Source organism: Aquila chrysaetos, chromosome 22 (assembly GCF_900496995.4).
Source record: "Aquila chrysaetos chrysaetos chromosome 22, bAquChr1.4, whole genome shotgun sequence".
Lineage (NCBI taxonomy): Eukaryota > Metazoa > Chordata > Aves > Accipitriformes > Accipitridae > Aquila > Aquila chrysaetos.
The window spans coordinates 13,494,373-13,513,208 of record NC_044025.1 but is presented as its reverse complement, the minus strand read 5'-3'; the positions used below and the strand labels follow the sequence as shown (position 1 = coordinate 13,513,208).

Sequence of the window (18,836 nt, the reverse complement as noted above, 5' to 3'; positions counted from 1 at the left end):
TGCCAACATTGGCCTAGAGCCAGCAGTTCTTTTTCCTTCATGTTATTTATCCTCCTAATGTATTTATACACAGCATTCGTATACTTCCTTAGCCGTCATGCTGCTAAGCTAAAAAGCCAAGTCCTTCCAGTCTTCTTTTGTGGGATAGACTTTTTCTGTTAGTGCAGTCATGACAGTATTTCCTCTCTGTACACTTTACTCACCGGGGATGAGCTGAGGGCTACGTAAGCTTTTAAGGATTCACTGGCGATTCTTAAAATATTGTGATTTTTTCATGTTCCTGTTAGGCTTGCCTCTTGCCTTTCAGTTTAATGTCACGTTTGCCTTTCCTTTGGCACTCTCTTGCTGCCATAAATCATGAGTGGCACTCAGCCTTTATCCAGGGATGTTCCTATCCTGGAAGCATCCAACATGGAGAAGAAATTTTTACTACTTTCTAAGCACATGATCTTGGACTTCATATTTTTAAATTTCACCCTCTCTCTTTTCTTCCACTCCTTGAGGTCAAACATTTGTTTCTCTGTGACATCTCCCTTCTCCTCTGCAGAGCCAGAATAATCCAATTCAGTGTCAACAGCACATTTCCCTCAAACTTTCCTTCTTTTTTTTGCCAAAGCCTTTAGTAAAACCACTAAATGAGGTGACTTCCTCCAGCCTAATGCCTTCACTTTCAACGCCATCCAACATTGATGCTATCACAGCCTGGCTAGGGGCTTCCATAGTGGCCAAGAGGCAGACTTTGACACCAATATCCAACGTAGTTGAATTTGTCCAAGGCAATTGTTTCGATCAGGAGGCACTGCGGGAGCTGCCAGTCCCCCAGGCAGAGACCGAGACTCTTCAGCGTAGAAGAGAGAGGGCTGGTGGGAGTGGGCACATTTGAGGTCTATAGAATTTCCAGTAGCACAAAAAGAAGAGGATGGTTATTTACTGTTTTTCACAGTCCAAGGCAGAGCAAACATCCAGTGAAATCATCAGGCAGCAGGTTGAAACCAAAGGAAGAACTTCTCCAGAGTAGTTAATTCATCTGTGAACTCTCTGCTACAGAAATGGGGACACTTAAAATGATAATTAGGTGAGCTGAGGAAAGCTTATCAGTGTCTCTCCAGTGGCTGGATGACACGGCCAGCTCAAGGAGTCCCTCAGCTGCTGACAGCCAGCGTCAAGGGAGGGATGTCTCAGTCCTGGTCCCTCAGCATCCCCTCGTGGATGATGGCCTACTCAGTGACAGGGACAGGCGGCCCTTTGGGAGATCTTGTGTTCTTAAAACAGAATAATAAGAAATTACGCTGTCAAGGCAGGAAGCCTTATCAAGGTAGCGTTCGCTTCTAATTCGTATCAAAGCAGATAGGGTTTGGAAATCTCATTCCAAACCCAAAGAAGGGTTTGGAAATCTCATTCCTGTTCCCAGTGCATAAGGGACTCTTTCATGGATCTGGGAATAAAGAAGACAGGAAAAGAGGGTTTAAGAACTGTGTGTAGGGAAAGGAAAACAAGGAGATGGAGGAGAGGTATAGCAGGCTTTTTTATTTTCAGCCTTCCTGAAATGACTGCATTGGAATCTCTGCTGGCTTTGTTTCCAAAGTTGCTCCCTGCATTTAAGTTAAATAATGAAAGCCTGGAAAACCCCAAGTCGTTAGAAATACGCTAAAGTTTCTCCTTCTTCTGCAAGCATTTCTGGTTACGTGCAGATTATTATTTTGGGCTTTGCATAACTTAAGTAGCTGACTTAAAGTGTGTAAAAATGAATTAAAATTACCAGCATAAAGTCACCATTTAAGCAATACAGGTGAAAAGGGTACAAGAATATCCATGTGCACCTCTGCAACTGCACTTCTTCATCTTCCTCCTCTGGAAAATCATTGTTTTATTATGCAGATATGTGCAAGCTGTGTCTTTTGCTAAGTTTCATTGCAAAGCTAATAGCCAAGGCAATTGTGTGGATAAACAGAGATTTAAATCATATGGAAACTGTTGAGAGAGGACAGATCTGATAATAATAACCTTCAAGCAAGTTACAGCTGCTTTTGACAACTTGTAACGATGAAGGCTTATAGTAAAGTTAAGAGCTAAATATCTGTATTGTGCCATAGGATCAATTTCAATTCCCAAGTATAAAGCTTCAAATTTTAAGCTGCTTTTATCATCTTTGAGATTACTTTGTTTTTCTCTAGGTTAAAAAGCAGTTGGGTTTTTTTAATAAATGTTAGAGTGCTTATTTTCATTCTGATACTTTTTCTTTAACACCGTGGGACAGCTTAGATAATTTATTTCAATGCAAAGAAAGTGTAGCCTTAATGAAGCCACAGGTGTTTCTCACTTATAGCAGAAGTTACAGAAGGATGTTTCATTAACATGTTTTGCATCATCCCAGAACTTTTTTTACTCTATAGTGGCGACTTCCAGACTGCACATTGGTAACAATTATAATAGCACGTGTTACGAGATCTCAAACAGTATATGTAAACGGTCTCATCAGGATCTCTAGTTTGCACCAATAGCTTTATCAAAGTAATAATTAAGGAATTAAAAAAATGCCACTGGTGCTGTTTGCATGCTGACACTGAAATTGCTGTGATGACTACAGATAATGAATGACTAATTGTTCACAATGCGTCTGAACACAAGACCACAGGTCTAAATTTAAGAATACAGGTCGTACTTGCTCATCGGGTAGGCAGCTATATATTAGAGAACATGAACATTAATTTCTAGTGCACTGCTGTGTGTAAGGCAGTTAGTACCGTTCTTAGTTGTGTTTTAATTGGCAGTTTCAGTGGGAGCAAGAACGTGACATTCTGCAGCAAAGAGCATCAGTGACAGCACTTGGGGACTCCTGTGTCCCAACAGAGTATTTTAAAAGTGGAACGGGTTCAGAAAAGAGCAATGAGAAGTCCAGAAAATCTGCTTCACAGTGAATGATTCAGAAAGCCGTAACTTTTCAGAGAATCAGAGAAGGTTGGGGTGGTTGGGTCACTGTCAGTATCTACAGAAGGTAGAGAGTCTGCTCATGCAGGGCCAATGGGCTGGCACATGAGGACACGAGAAGATTTAGTGCCTGAAGGCTGAAGTGAGACCTGTTCAGATTAGATGCACATTTTTAAGTTAGAACAATTAGTGGAAAGGCTTAGCAGAGGGTGGCATGGGCTGCCTTTGGCTTAAAAGGGGATAAATTGGCTTAAATGATATGGGGAGGGAAAACTCATCTTTCTAGAGAGACACAGCATGGCTCGGTCACAAATTACGGACCCAATGCAGGGATGGCTGGGTGAAATGGCCCAACCTGGGCTATATGCAGGTGGCCACGGAAGAGGATTGCAGTCGCCTGAAACTTAGGAAAGCTGTTCATATTACCTAGCAGTTCACAGCTCGCAATCTAAAACCAGTCAGCAAATGTGGGTAGTGCTGCCTTCCCCACCATCTCTAAGAGAAGTGGGAAATGAGCAGAAGTTAAATAGCTTCTGGGTCACACATCAAACCAGTGCCCAGGCTGGGACTAGAGCAGAGTCTGCTGCCTGCTTGTGCTGCATTTCATCAGGTGGACATCTCCCTCCTTTTCCCCAGGCAGGAGCACAGCCTGACCGGAGAGACATTTGCAGTGATCGAGCCAAAATTTGATTTTCTCCTTTGACTATCTCTCAGAGCCCAGCAAAAGAAATAATGTCATGGCATGCATCCAGGCTCATTAATGAGGGACATTGCTGGATTAGATGCCTGGTTACCAAGGGGGTATCCTTTCCAAGCTCCCTGCATCAGTTGGGTCAGCAAACACTTCCCACAGCCAGGGTGCAAGCAGCTGCTTTTACAGCCAGAAGTGCAGTTTGCAGGCAAATCCCAGTTGTAATCAAGGCAACCAATTTCAGATGATCAAGATCTGGCTTTTCCTGGGGACAGAAGGGTTGCGTACAAGAGAGAAATGGGGTCAGGCGATGGGTTAAATTGCACCTAGGTATGATTTGACAATCACTCCCCTGATAACAGCTTATAATGTTTACAATTTGTCTTCTGTTTTGTTTTGTGATTTCAGGAGCAGAAGGCACAGTGTTCCCTAAATCTATAGAAACTCCCAATGTCAGGGCAGACCCCTTCAAGGAACTAAGGTAAACTTTGGAATGTGGTTTAACGGTAACTCAGTGGCGCCTTGTTGGAGTTGTACATACTGCTGGGCATCATTTTTGCTTTTGCTTAAGAGCTTGGGGATTCGCTTTGGAAGGCATCGCCAAGAGGATGCCATGGAAGAGAAGGGACCTGCCATGTTTACATGTAATGTGACCGAGCTCAAGGCAATCACAGGTCATGAGAGCATTGTTTCTCCTCTGTAACATGCTCTGCGTACCTTGGGCTCAGCATTTGAAAAAAAATAGAGAAATCTTTTCCTGGTTATGCAGGGAGGTACTGGAGTCCGGGCTGAAACACAGGGAGTAGCAGCAGGCAAAAGGATAATGCTCCCCAGCGTTATCTGTCTTGCAGAAATGCAAACCCTCCCTGACCTATACAGGGTCTAGCTGTGCATGCATGTAACTGCTGACACTCACAGAGATGCCGCTTGCTGACAGCAATATTTCAGGAGGCAATAAACAGCACAGCTCCTGAGAACCAGCTTTGCCCTCAAGCTTATGCTGGGCATTATATTTATTAAAAAAAAAAAAAAGTGTGGCACTACAGGTTAGTTTGGATGACTAGTCTCTGGAAAGAGACTAATCATATGGCCTAATAAATTATTGACTGAATCTCCTGATATCTTCTGACCAAGAGGGCTGTAGGGGTTTGCCATCAATGCTCTAATTATCCTTCCTTAGAAAAAAAGAGAGAGAGAAAAGGCGAAAAAAAGTCTCCAGAAGGACATCTTGTCCTTAGGTCTTGGGTTGCAAACTCCTTTCCTGGAAATTGCTGGGGATGAAGCAACCTTCAGACAGCTGAAGTTGTGCACGAGCGCTGCCGATTTACTGCAGATGCACTGAGGTGGGAGAGGACCTCTCATTAACTCTCTCTGCTCTGATACCGGGCATAGTTATGGCCCAGCTAGATCACCGCGGAAGATGAAGAATATCCTGGCTGCCTTCCCTTGGGTCTCTCTCTATCTTTCAGTTTCTCTCTGGAAACACTCTAATTGTTCGCATTTTGCACGCAGGGGTTCATATGTCAGACAACAAGTGCAGTGGTGGTGTGGTTCAGTTTGTTATGAACATTTGTTCTCTTTCTCTGTGAAGTGACTGTAACCCTGCCTTGTGGTTTTCCCAATCTTGGTATACTTCCTTTAAAAAAAGAGGAAACAGGGCCTTTGCTCAGCCTGACATGCGCCTGCCAGGGCAGCTCCAGGGTCTGCTGTGGTGGAAGGAGCCCCAGGAGGGCAGGGTGCGGTGGTGCAGAGCACACGTACCCTCCATTCCTCCGGGCAGAGCAAGCAAATGAAGCAGTCAGCAGGTGGGTGGATTTGTAGGTGAGGTTCAGGTAACAAAGGCTTTCAGGCACAGCCCATGTTTACTGACATTTTCAGGGGAAAAAAAAAAAGAGAAAAAAAGCAAGTTCATAGCTAAAATATCCACTGGCATCTAAGTAACTTACAAAACCAGGTCCCATTTTCAGTAGTGAAAAAGAGATGCAAGATTTAGGTCTAAGTTTGTGGTTACTTAGGACTTTTCTAAACATGGGAGGGGAATTTAATCCAAATAAGTGTAGGGTGTCATATTAGAGGGGGAAAATGTGAATTAAAATGGCCTTAATCTGATTAAGTATGCTTCTGTTCCAAAAAGAATTAAGATAAATGAAATTGAAATGAATTAATGGCAGTATCCATCCGAGGGGTTGATTCAGTATATTTGATCTGCTTTAAATTTGTGTTGTTAGTTCACTTGTTTTATGTAGAGAGCTGTTAGATAACTGACTTCATCTGAAATTAGTGGACTGGGTGAAAAAAATCCTATAAAAATCAGGGGGGGTGTCTTTTTTTTTTTAAGGGAAAATCATTGAATAGGATTTACCTTCAAAAAAAGTCCCACAGGGTCCTAAAACATTTTGTGTGCTTCTGAAAATTTTACCTTGGCAAAAATAAATGTTTTTCCACCACCCTGAGAAGAAAAGAGCCAATGGTAGCACTGTGTAGAGAAAGCAAAGTTTCCCAAGAGCAAATGCTCTATTCCTCCCCAAACCAAGAACCATCCATCTCTCTCCCTACATGTTGGAGCACTGGCTGCTTCTTAGGTAAAAAGGTGCCTTTTGGGTGCAGTACAGAGTGAAGAGAGAAAATAATCTTACTTGGGGGGGACATTTTTTGGTACCTTCCTATTTTGATAGCAGAGTGTGTGCGTAAGGTGTCCTTTTGGCCTATTTAAAAAGATGCTGCAGTGAAATGGAACGGAATGAGATGGCAGCGTATGGGTCCTGAGCTCTCATACATTGCTAGGAAAACAGCATTGTAAACATGCACTCCGTAGCTAGCTTGATTCTAAAAGACCTTTTTCTGTGAGAAATCATGCAAACTTTCTTTCCTCCTTAGTCTGAAGTTCTTGGGGTGGGAAAGTGCACTATTGCAGGCCGTCGCCAAGTGCCACCAATCTCCATCACTCTTCCTAGACCAAATAGTTACGATTAGTTACGTGATTTATCCATTTGCTCTTTTCAGTACCATACTGACTCCCACTTTTTCGTTAGGAGACTTCAAAATAAGGTGACAGCGACTGTCACTGTCAGAAAGAGAGGAGACCAAGTGCTCCTGTCACCACTGGGAGTCAGACCATCTCTATGTCTACTTTCCCTTTCTCCTCTCCTTAACAGACTGATTTCTCCTGCAAGACAGGCAGTACGCTAATCATGCCAGTCACCTCTGTTTCTTTCCTTCTTTTCCTCCCATCTCCCAAAGGCCTTCAGTCGTGCCCAAGTGTCACGAAGACTGACACACTCCAAGTGACAGCACACACATCCTCAACAGACTTTCTGTCCCCATTTAGCTGACCAACAGTCTTCAGTTCATGTAGCCTAATTCATTTATTAGTAACCGGCTGCTCTACAAGGTGGTCGCCATCCTGGAGAACAGACAAGGTGTGATCCTCTTTCCCGATTGCCCTTTTTAAACCACTTTTGTCTGCAGTGGTTTAGGTGGAGAAAAATCAGGTGGCCATATGTGCGTAACTTTTTCCCTGCACGCTAAGCCCATCACAAAGCTGCAAGAATTAGTTCGATGTTTGTTTGATCCAGGTCTGGACTTTGCTGCTGATCTTCTCAGGAGGTGCTCTCTCGTGCTGCAGACTCATGTGTCCTAAACCAATCCTATTCAGTATCAGTTGTAGTAGGAATGCCAGAGCTCATAAATGTCTTGTTTAGTTCAGGGTGTTATTAACGGTTCATGTTTCCTATATGGGATCTAGAATATTCTTTAATAATGACCTAAGAACTAGAGATGGTTGAAAAACTATTTGATATACTTCTGTGAACATTTCCATGTTTTTACTTATTTAAAGTAATTTTAGGCTCTTGAAGGTTTTGGTAGTTGTTCATTGGGTTCTAAATTGGTCAAAAACAGTAAAAAAGAAAGGAAACAAATTCAAATTATTTTCAAATTCTTGGAATGTTTAATATTGCCATTCAATATCATCCCAAAATAGTTTAGAGGGAGGGCTTGGGACATTTGTTTGGACATTGAAATAATTGTGCTTATCTGCATTGACTCTTTTTAATGCAGGCTGGTGTCTTTGACATATGGTAATGTGATTGCCTTTGTATAAAAGTTGAATTCAAGATGACCTTTTTTCACTGGATTATTTTAGTAGCACCCAAGTAACTTGTCAAGAGCCTGTCTTGAGAGCCTCTCCTTGACACTGGCAGGAATCACCTGCCTTTCTCTATTTATCTTCTTCCAAAAGGCAAATATATCCAAGGAGGCTAACAGAAGTTGTCGGACAAACACAAGATCAGCACTCTTCCGAGGTGAGGGATAAAGGCTAGACTAGCCAATGAGTAAGGAAGAAGGGAAACAATTTGAGGGGAGGGGATTAAACAGTGGGTGATCCAATATAAGAAAAAATACCAGGAGGATGTTGTTAAACTGCTAAGTGCTGGAAGCTGGGAGGCTGTATGCCAGATGGGTGCTGTGTTACAGCATCCATCCCAGTCCCTGGGCTCAGAGCTAGCCTAAGTACCTCCCCAGTGTCCAGGTCGTGCTGGGCAGGGGCACCCGGAACATGGAAACCAGGTTTAGGGCATTTCTGTTCCCAGAGTTAAATAAAAAGAAACCAGCACGAAATTCACTCCATGAGGGGCAAGCACACAGCTGGAATTCATCCACAATTATTGTAGGTTAAAAATGCAGTAAACCGCTCATCCAAGGCCAGGAAACCAAGGGATAACCGTTTTCCTGTAATGCACAAATACAGTTAAGGAAGAATTAATCCCTTGGGCTTGAAGGGGTAATTTTTGACCAAAGTTAATTATGAAGCACTGAAAGTACCAAATGGCAGATGAAATGTACCTGCAGCTTGATTTTATTAGTGCAATTCTACCTTACCATGTACAGTACTGAACTATCCAAATAGTCCAAGTGAGACCTATTGTAACAAAAAGCAATTTAATACAGTGCTTAGCTGATGTAACAATACTCATTTTGCAAAACAGTAATTCTTACCGAATTAAGGTTTCTCTCAGCTGTGTTTCACAAGGCAGCAGCGACATTTTCAATAAGTACGAACACAAATAATGTTTCTGTCTAAAACCTGTTACATTAATAAAGATTAAGGGAACAAAAATTAGAGGAAATGCAAAAAATGAATGGTATGAAAGAGGAAGTAATTGATGAGAAATGGAAGTTATTTATAAAGACTAGTGTGTGATACTGAAACACTGTTTAGTTTACAGCAAACACTTGGGGATTCCTGTGAGGTGCCAGCAAGGGAAAAATGGCCAATGTAGCCTTGTATCTAGCTGGTGTTATTTTCCAATTAATTTACCAGAAAGGATGCAGTTCTTTTCTCTGTTATACCTGTGCAATCCCAATAATTTTGGTAGTCCTACCAGCTTAAAAGACAACAGACTTTTGCCTTGGGGTGAGCTTTACTTTCCACATTGTAACAAATATAACTATTTTCATATGACACAGATGGGTTGGATTTATATGACTATCTCCACTGAAGTCAACACATTAGCGTGCAACTAAAATGAGAGAACAGGTTCCTGGTTTCTAAACTTCGAGCTAATTTAAGTGGACTTCAGGGAGTTTCTTTTGAATGGTAGAGGTCCTCATCACTCTCCATTGTTTAATCTAGGAGACCACACCTGATCTAATAATTTTCCTGCAACAGCTAAAGCTTCCTGAAATGCTTGCTGTTGGATGAAACTTTCTCAGAGCAGAATTCACACTGATTTCACAGCCACTTTGCTTTAGCCTTTCCTCCTGTTGACATCCCTTCAAAGCTGCTGCCTGTTCATCTGTTTTAGAGGACAAGCCACAGCCCTCCCAAATCAAAGGCAGGCTTTCCACAGGCTTCTTGTGGGCAGTGTATTATAAGGCTTGGAGTTACAAGGCAGTCAATTGCTGGGGCTTTCCATCTGTTAAAGTATTTCTGTTGCAAAAAGGGGGAGAGGGGGGTTGCCGTTCCCTTTCCTTACCCCGGCAAATCTTCTTTTAATGACCTTCATGTCTTTCCCACCCAGCACCAGAAAAGGGGGATTTAGCTCTTGGTGTCCTTTCCTTCCCTGCTTTTAGCAGGTGAAGCCCAGATTTGGATGAGATGCTCAGGAGGCACGTGCCTGGGAAATGGCAGAGGCGTTGACAGAGCTTTGCTGATTTATCCCGGCTGGATAAATCATGGCCCTGCCCTGTTCACAGTGCTGCTAATAGCATCTGTCCATAGACAGGCAGATCCTCTTCAAAGAGGGCTAATGGATGGTGAAAGCAGGCTTGGCAGGAAGGGGAGCTTGGCATGAAGGTGTTTTGAACACAGTATATTGCTGAAATAAAAAATGAGATAGACTCGAGCTAGGGAAAAAAGGCAAAGCAGTTGGAATTGGTGGTTGAGCAGCCTGCAGTGGGGTGCGTGGCTCTTTCCAGATGTGCTCATGTCCCCTGTGCTGCAGGAATGCGTGGGTGCGAGAGCCTGCATATTCCACCAGAGCATGCATATTCCACCAGAGCCACGTGGCCCTTCAAGTGAAAACAGGAGTGGGAATAGGGAAGTAAAGGACAGATTTCTAAAGGAAATGCCAAATGGCATTGCTTATGGGATAGAGAGCAGTGGAAATATCCCTCTCATTTGGTGGTTGGTGGGAGGATACACAAGACTCCTCTTCTTTTGCATATAATTAAGTAGCATAATTGCAACTGGAGCAATGGCTCCAGACAGAGACCAATTTCACTTTCCCTGGGCCCTGAATAGAATACAATAGCCTGGTTCATTATTCTCTCTCTGCATGTATTCTGTAGGGGTTTCCTAACGCAAACAAAGCCTTTTTCTGGGAGATATTAATCGTCAGTCCTGACTGTTATCTCAGACTGAATATCTTTCTTGTATACAAGATCTGTATCCTGCCTAGGTGCATTGCGCCCAGGATTGTCATTAGCTTTCAACAGCAGAATGTCGCTTGCTCCGTAATCAGAGCATTCATCTAACCTTCGAGTGCTGTTCACAAAGGTGTATGAGCCAGAAGTCCTCTGGGACTTAAGAGAAACCCTATCGGTGTGACCAATCTGTACAGTCAGACATGCATGTATATCCATTTGAATAACAAAAATGTGAGCTTTTTTTGCTTTTTTTTAACTCTCTGTATGGCACACCACTAACCTTGAGTAGAAAATAGATGCTAATAAATGCAAGGTCTTAAAAATGTGAATTATAGCCATTTCACACTCCATGGCAGACTCACACTGGTGAAATGGCTTAATACTTAATTACAATGCTTGTCCTTCTCTCAAGTGCAGATGACATTCCTCAGATAGATTTTGCAATGTCATCTGTGGAAATAAGTTGCGAAACTAATTAGTTATTCATATGATACAGAGTATTGACTATGCACTGATTAAAAGGATGTGGTGACACATCTAACATGATGTATCTGTCTAGTAGGTTAGTCTGCTCCCTGAGGTGGTATTTTTTGGAAGGTCTTACAGAAAATGATGCAAATACTCTTTAGCCTCTAGAATGCAGATGTTTATAGAAAATGTTGCCTTTCATTTACATTTTGATAATGATTAAGGAGGGCTACGTGTTCCAGAGTGACATACCTTACTGCTTGTGCCCTGGGAGGAAAACCTGGTCTGCAGGCTTTAAGGACCATTTTTGGGGTGTCCACTGTAACAGGATCTGCAGGTTATTGTCTAACTGCAGCCGTAAGTGTCCTAAAAGCAGTCATTAGACAAGGAGCCAGAGGGGAGGGCAGGCAAACCAGCGTTTGTTTCAGTGGAAGTTGGGCAACACATTTGCCTTGCAGCAGAGCCTGGCTAGTGCTGCTGTTATGTAGGGTAGTTGGGAGATGCTGCACTGTGAATCCATTGGTGTGCTGGTCTGCGATGCAGCATTTCTAATGCTCTGTAAGAGGCTCAAAAACTATTGTTTTACCATAACATTTGTACTTGAGATAGAGCTATTTGTACCAAGGATATTGAGCATGAAATACAGAAGTAAATAGAAAGGTGGCAAAGAAAGCACCTTACCCGCCTATCACTGTGATCCCAATCCTTTGCAAATACTGTGATATTTAGGATGTAATCGTGTTCAAAATGACTGAATAGCTCAGAAGAGACGGAGATTTTCCTTTGAACGCTATTCTTATCTTAAAGAAATGAGAGGAATGTAATCCACTGAGCACCATGTTTGCTTTTGGGTAGAAGAATACATGGTTTTCTTTAATATTTCTCTCTATCCCTTTATACTTCTCTCCAGCTGCGTATCTCGCATTTCTAAAACCTGAAATGAAGAGCAAAGCAGGCAAAATAAAAATCTTTGCCTTACTCAGCACTCGGTACCTGCTTTTAAGGAAGGACTGTCTCCCCACTGAGAGTTTGCACGCAAGCCTGGGAGCCCTCTGGCAAACAGAGCTCCCCGCGCCCGCAGCCATGCAGAGCCCAGCATGGGAACCGCATCTGGGGTTTTGCCTGACGAAGAGCAGCAGTTACGAACCAGCTTCCTTAAAACCGAGCATTTAACATGAACTTCTCATTAACTTCGTACAAAATAGGGAAGGACAGTTTAGACGCTTTTCTGCCCAAGTGAAGAGGTCCTCAGGGTTTTGTTTCCTACTGCTGTCTGCTGATGCCAGAGGGTTTGGCCGTATCAAGCAATAATACTTATTATTTAGCGTGAGTGAGGTACTTCGAGCTATACAAGTCCACTGTGATTAAAAAGGACACTATTACAAATACACTAATTGTACTTTAGACTGTAGTTACAAATTGATACCTGTTGCATAATGCTGTTAAAGAGAGGAGAAAAATGTGTCCATAACTGTAATGGGATCCTTTCTTTTGAAAGCAGTATCTTGTAGACTTACTAAGAGAAATCATAAATATTCACTGTGCCTACAGAATCTTTATTCTGAATTTATGTCTCATGTGGAATAGGGTTGTTTTCTCTAGGCCAAACAGGAGTAGCTATGTCGTTTCCTCATGACTTTAATTGATTTTACCTTTTTAATGTGCAGTGGCTACTGCTGCTCTACTCCACCTGCATATTTTGCAGGATGGATTTATCCCGTGGGTTATTGTGGCACCTTTGGCTGTTTTGAATAGTAATAATTTCCGACCAAATAGCATTGCTGAGTGCATAGTAAAGGAATGTCACTCCCTGCTGTCAAATGGTGTTTGGACTCAGCTCTGCGGAGGCAGCACGTGGCTAATGAGAACCCCTTTCTAAACATGACTCAGCAGTCAGACCTGTGTCCCTCTTTGGGGACCGCTACACAACCCGTAGGTGCTCCCCTGGTGTCTACTTCATCTAGAACAATAGTAATATATTATTAGTGCGTGAGCATTTGCTGTGTGCTGCCGTGCGCTTTCTGGGCTCAGAAGTGAGTTGGCTCGGCAGTGTTGGACTGGAGATGGTTGGTGACCCATCTTGCACCTTGTGCACGCTCATGTCCCGTGAAGGGAGGAAATGGAAATGCAGAAGCTACTTGTGCCGGCAGCGCAGGCAGAAGCTGGCAGGTGGTTCCGCTTTCTCTTCTCTGTCTTAGTAAAATTGAGAGCCTGTGGACTTCACCGCCTCGTTTCCAGATTCTGCTGACGCTTCTGAAGCTGGCAGTCCCCTGCTCAGGTTCCCAGCTGAGCTGGCATTGGAGTGACTCACTGAAAAAAGCAGCATTTTTTTGAGGCCAAGCACGTGAAAGCACCATATTAAAGGTGGAGCATTGCTAGTTTGAAAGGCAAAGTGGCAGCCACCATTTCATCCATCAGCAGAGGTGGCTGCTATAAATACATACCTCAGTACATACACACAGCTTTGCTGGCAAGTAAAATAACGCCATATTTCACTTGAGCTGCACAAGGACATTGTGTCCTTGGATGGAAGAAGCCAAACTTAGAAGCCTGTGTTTCACACGGTGTCATATGGTTTCAGGACCATGCAGGAGATGAGGAAGCAGAAATGTGATTGCAACCCTGTAATAGCTAAAAAAGCAGGTGAGTGGCTCCAAGAAAGCCTGAAAAACATGTTCAGAAATACAGCTTGGTTCTCCAGAGAGAAGGAGCGTATCTCCCAGGGTGTGGGCAGTAGCTGCAGAAGGAGAGGAGCTTTTCCCTGGGTTAGGCTAACACGAATGGGTGTTGGGCTCTTGGGACCCTCCTGGCAGTTGTTTCGCCAGCTGAAACTCAGCTGCAGTTCTCTGTTTCTCATGTCGAGCTGACTTTGGTTCGTGAGTTCTCTCTTGCTTTTCACAATACAAAAAGAAAAACACGTTCTCTCCCTCTTTGCCTGGTTTCATGTCATTAGGGACGATTGTGGGAAGGCTGGCTGAGGACATGTTGTAAAGTGACATGGGGGAATCAAGCAAGAAAGTAAACCAAAAAATCCCCAAACTTAGGCCATCAAGGATCATAAATGAGATTGTAAAGCAGAGGGGAAATGGCCTCCTGGTGAGCTTGAGAACAGCTGAGAGGGCTGGATAATGAGGGGATGTGCTGCTGTAAGGAGATGTTCCCTGTCAGTGAACCCAGTGAAAATCTGCTTATATTTGATATAATAAGGGCGAAAAGCAAGACACAAAGGGTTTATGCTGCTAGTGCTGAACTGTGTGGCAGTGATAAAAATATGTCATGTCCTGTCCACTTCCTTAAGTATTAACATTTTAAAAGACAGAGAAAGAAGTAAAGTGAAATGTCAATTTATTTTTTTTTATTAGGGATTTGGTGCCTTAACTTTAATGAAGAAGTAATAAATATAAATGGATATTAATGGAAGGTTATTAGAGCTGTTCATTTTGATAGAAAAAAATGCAGTATCTTCTCGTGCAATGCCAGAGGTTAAAGATTGTTATTGCTTCCTAAGGTTTCTGAAATTAAATTCTCTCTCTTATGACCCACAAGGTATGATTGAAAATGTGTGCATGTGGAATGGTTTGTAATAAATTCATATTGCAATAAAAGTCTCTTTAGAAAAACAGGATATCTTACAAGAATCAGCTGAGGAGCTCTGTCTAAAGATGGAAACTTTTTTAAAAACCTGAAGAATTTCATTTTGGAAACACGTGCTGCGAGAATGATCAGCTGGAAAGCACAGAGAAACTTGTGAAAAGGTCCTGAGCTTTCAGCTGGTAGTTGAAAGGCAGAGTTCCCTTGGTTAAAAACTACTTGACTTTAACAGGCTTTTATCTGGTTTATACACTTCTAATTAATTACAAATTACATTTCTGACAGAGCCTTTTAGGATACAAAAATTAAGTCTTTTGTAATTGCTGTTCATTTCTATCTAAAGCCTCCAAACCTCTCAGTACCAGATCATCAATTCTTGTTCCCCTGGGGCAGAAGGAACTGTGCTGGGAGCACACTGGAAAAAGCCAGTCCCAGCTGTACGGTGCCAGGAGATTTGGGCAATGCATTTCTGCTCCTTGCCAAATCCAAACCCTTAGGTGTATATCATAGTGCAGGCACTGGCTTAATTCACTAATACTTTTTGAAGAAACTTTGGTAATGTGGGATTACCGATGCAGTTTTGGTGTTAGTATTAATAGGCTAAATCCTGTAGGCAATGCTTTGCCTTCATTAAAAAAAAAGTTCCCATGAAGTCATGAGGTAACGATGGCCTTACACAGCACGTTATGTCCCTTGTTCACTACTGTATAATTCCTTTCAAGTTAATGAGGTCTTCTTGTAAACACACTGTATGCGTTTTTGCATGAACTGCACATGTGGAAACAAGCTGGGTCCTGAATTCATCCCAGGGATCTGGTAGCTGCCTTAGCGTGGGGCTTGGCCCATCTATGCCCTGCGTACTTCCATAAATGCTCAGGTCTTGCTATATGGGATCAAACTGATTGTATCAAGAAGAGAGTAATTTGCCATTCACTTAGGCTCAGTTCCTCATCCTCACCATCAGTTTGTGCTTAATTCTTTGCAAAAAGAGGTCTTACTGAAAACATCAAGGGCAATACTGCTAAAGAGAGCGGAAAATGGAACGCTAAATCTCCCCTAGTCCTTTCCTGCTCTTTCCTGCTTAGCATGTGACAAATTTTCTAAAACGCCCACTAAATATGTTGATTTTATGGGTTCTCAGTTAGCAGTGGGGTATCATTTAATCTCTCCATCCATTGGCATTGTTCTGAACAGTGAGAGACGACCAAGCAATGACTTTGTCAGAACATTTTGCAGAGCTCAGAGGTGCATGGCATTCAAGCAACATCACACCAGGAGTCTAAATCTATGAGTCTAGAGGTTAGTTACAGATAGAAAGAATAAATCAAGCAATAAAGGATGCCTATAAAAAAGGATGCTGCCTCTTAAATGAAGACACTTTAGAGTTCATCATAAACCTCTGACATGTATTCAGTCACTCTGCCTGCTGTCACAGTCTGAAATATATTTCAAGGTGCCTGCATATTTTATGCTGTAACCTCTAATAAATACATGCACATTTTCAATGATGTTGCATCATACCTTGTGAACTGATGTGACTTGAAAGGAGAATTGGTGTCAATGCAATGGGAGTTCTGCAGGCAAAGGTGCTCACATCCAAATTAAAAGTGTTTCTCTGACTCATGCAGTATGTCAAAATGTCTGTGTGATACCAAAGCGAGTGTTGGTTTTGTAATCATCTCTTTGAGGAAGCTTTCCTCTAGCTGCATCCCAGTACTCTGTTTCTAAGTGAAGCAAATCACATATAATTTCCTTAGTGTCTGGCTTTCCTAGTCCAGGCTGTGGTAGGTTACAGCACTGGCTAACCTGCCAGTGGGACTGAATGATTCTACAACAAATGCGATGCTTTTTTTGGTTTGAATTTCCAGAAAAAAAAACTTGATATAAACAAAAGCGACATCTTTGGCTGCGCTTTTACTTAGAGTGATGAATAGCAAAATTAGCCTTCAAGAGCTAGGCTGAAATTTCAGCAGAGCCACTGAATAATTACATATAATGGTTCTCTTGCTCCCCAAATGGAGATTATGGCTCTCTTGAAAGAACAATTGCAAGACTTTTGTAGGACCAATCCTTAAAATTGACCATCCCTTAATTTTTGATAGCTGTCAGGAATTAACAGTGTGGCATTGATTTATGGAGCTATCCAGGCCACTTCTGCAGAGCTTCCTTCTTTTCAGATTTAAGTATTCTGGGAGGCTGCTAGTATATGTGTTATCCATCAGGACCCGTCAGCCACTCTCCATATGGTTTGCTGCAGTCAGAAAAATGCAAAATTCTTCTTAAAAGTGTCATTTTCTACAGTTCAAGAAGTGCACTTTCTGAAAGAGAGATTAACAGTGAAGCAGAGCAGGCAATAATTATTATTAGTCAGTATTTCCAAAAGTAACTTAAGACATCTGAGCACCTGAGAGATTAATTTTTTGTAATGCTTGATTTTTCAGAGTATGATGGTCCATACTGTTTAAATATCAGAGGGTCATGAGCTAGTCATTTTAAAAAATGTTGGACAATTCTGGCATTTTCTACTTGGTTTAAAAAAAAAAAAAAAGAAGAACCAAACTTAGAAAAAAAATAGCTGATGCGTTAAGTGCTTGTGGTTACTATAAGAATGTGCAGACTTTGCAAATCTGACTCAACTACTTGAAAAAATGATGGGATCTACTTTCGGTGAAAGGCTAGAGGCATAGAGAAGAGACCGGGATGATTGGTTATCACATAAGAATAGTACGGTCTCTCCCTGTGGCGTGTCATTAAGTTTCTTCTCATAAAACACCATGTAATCTTGACTTCAAAACATGTCAGAATTACCATGGATTTTTAACAGACCTATGCGTATACATGAAAGTGCTGTATGTAGTAAGGGAGAAGTGATACCTTGTACTTCTTTCGTTGGCTTATCTGTTTTCTTTTGGCATTAAAGTTACCACAATAGCAAAGTCTGAAGAGTTTAATATATGTGAATTAGAGGCTTTGGGTAGTGTACAAAGTGTATAGGCAGGAAGATCCAGTGTTACTTTCCATCTGAATAATTACTGATTTATCCTGGATGGTTGAACAGCAGTTTTCCAAACCTTAATATACTCATGGAGATGGTGAGGCTGTTCTGGTTTTGAAGGTTATAAATTTGAGTGATCTATGGACAACGCTAGATTTGACCATGTGTAAATTCCATTCTTCTGTGATGTGCGAGGCCCTGATCGCCAGGGAGTTAATGAAGCTGCGTGTGGATGGGCAGCCAGCAAGCACACCACGCTGTGCTATTGAGCAAGTCACTCAGAAATGCTCTGGCAGCTTTGCCTTTAGCACAGCTCAGCTTTTCCTGCTGTGCATTCTGCTAATATAAATATTCCTGAGCTGCTTTTGTATATACTCAGGCCACCAGGATGTGTCTTTAACTTTTTTCCTGAAACCCTACCATTTCTTATATTGAAATAGGAGAGTTTAGAGCTATTGGAATTCTATTTATGTATTCACAGCTGTCGTGGTTTAAGCCCAGCCAGCAACTAAGCACCACACAGCCGCTCGCTTGCTGCTTCCCCCTCCCAGTGGGATGGGGAGGAGAATTGGAATAAAAAGTAAAACTTCTGGGTTGAGATAAGAACGATTTAATAACTGAAGTAAAATAAAATGTAATACTAACACTAATAATGATAAAATATTATAATAACAATAATTGTAATGAAAAGGAGTAAAATAAAATAAAATAAAAAAGATAAAACCCAAGAAAAGACAAGTGATGCACAATGCAATTGCTCACTACCCGCTGACCGATGCCCGAGCGGTTATCCGCCCCTCCCGGCCGACTCCCCCCAGTTTATATACTGAACATGACATTCTGGGGTATGGAATACCCCTTTGGCTAGTTCGGGTCAGCTGTCCTGGCCATGCTCCCTCCCAGCTTCTTGTGCACCTGCTTGCTGGCAGAGCATGGGAAACTGAAAAATCCTTAACTTAGGATAAGCGCTACTTAGCGACAACCAAAACATCGGTGTGTTATCAACATTATTCTCACACTAAAACCAAAACACACTGTACCAGCTGCTAAGAAGAAAATTAACTCTATTGCAGCTGAAACCAGGACAACAGCACAGAGCACAGTGAGAGCAAGAGCTGGATGTCAGAGTCACAGGACAAGCTGCATTCCTTTTCCCAAGTGCATCCACCAGGTCCTTACCGTTTTGGAGTGGGATGCCAAAGGTCTCCCATTTCCACACCAAACCCTGTGACAGCCCTCGTTGGACAATGCAGAGCACTATAAAAATAACTGCGCTGGCTTTGGCACTGGAAG

The 18,836-nt window shown here is 42.3% G+C and overlaps 1 protein-coding gene across 7 annotated transcripts in view; it reads left to right on the top strand.

The window, feature by feature from the left end:
* SGCD (sarcoglycan delta) overlaps positions 1-18,836 on the top strand; it is a 352,116-nt gene that overhangs the window by 309,770 nt on the left and 23,510 nt on the right. For all 7 annotated transcript variants that reach the window (XM_029997981.1, XM_029997977.1, XM_029997979.1 and 4 more), the window contains one exon: positions 4,028-4,100. In XM_029997981.1, the coding sequence (XP_029853841.1) occupies positions 4,028-4,100 (73 nt within the window). The remainder of the gene's footprint in view (positions 1-4,027; positions 4,101-18,836) is intronic.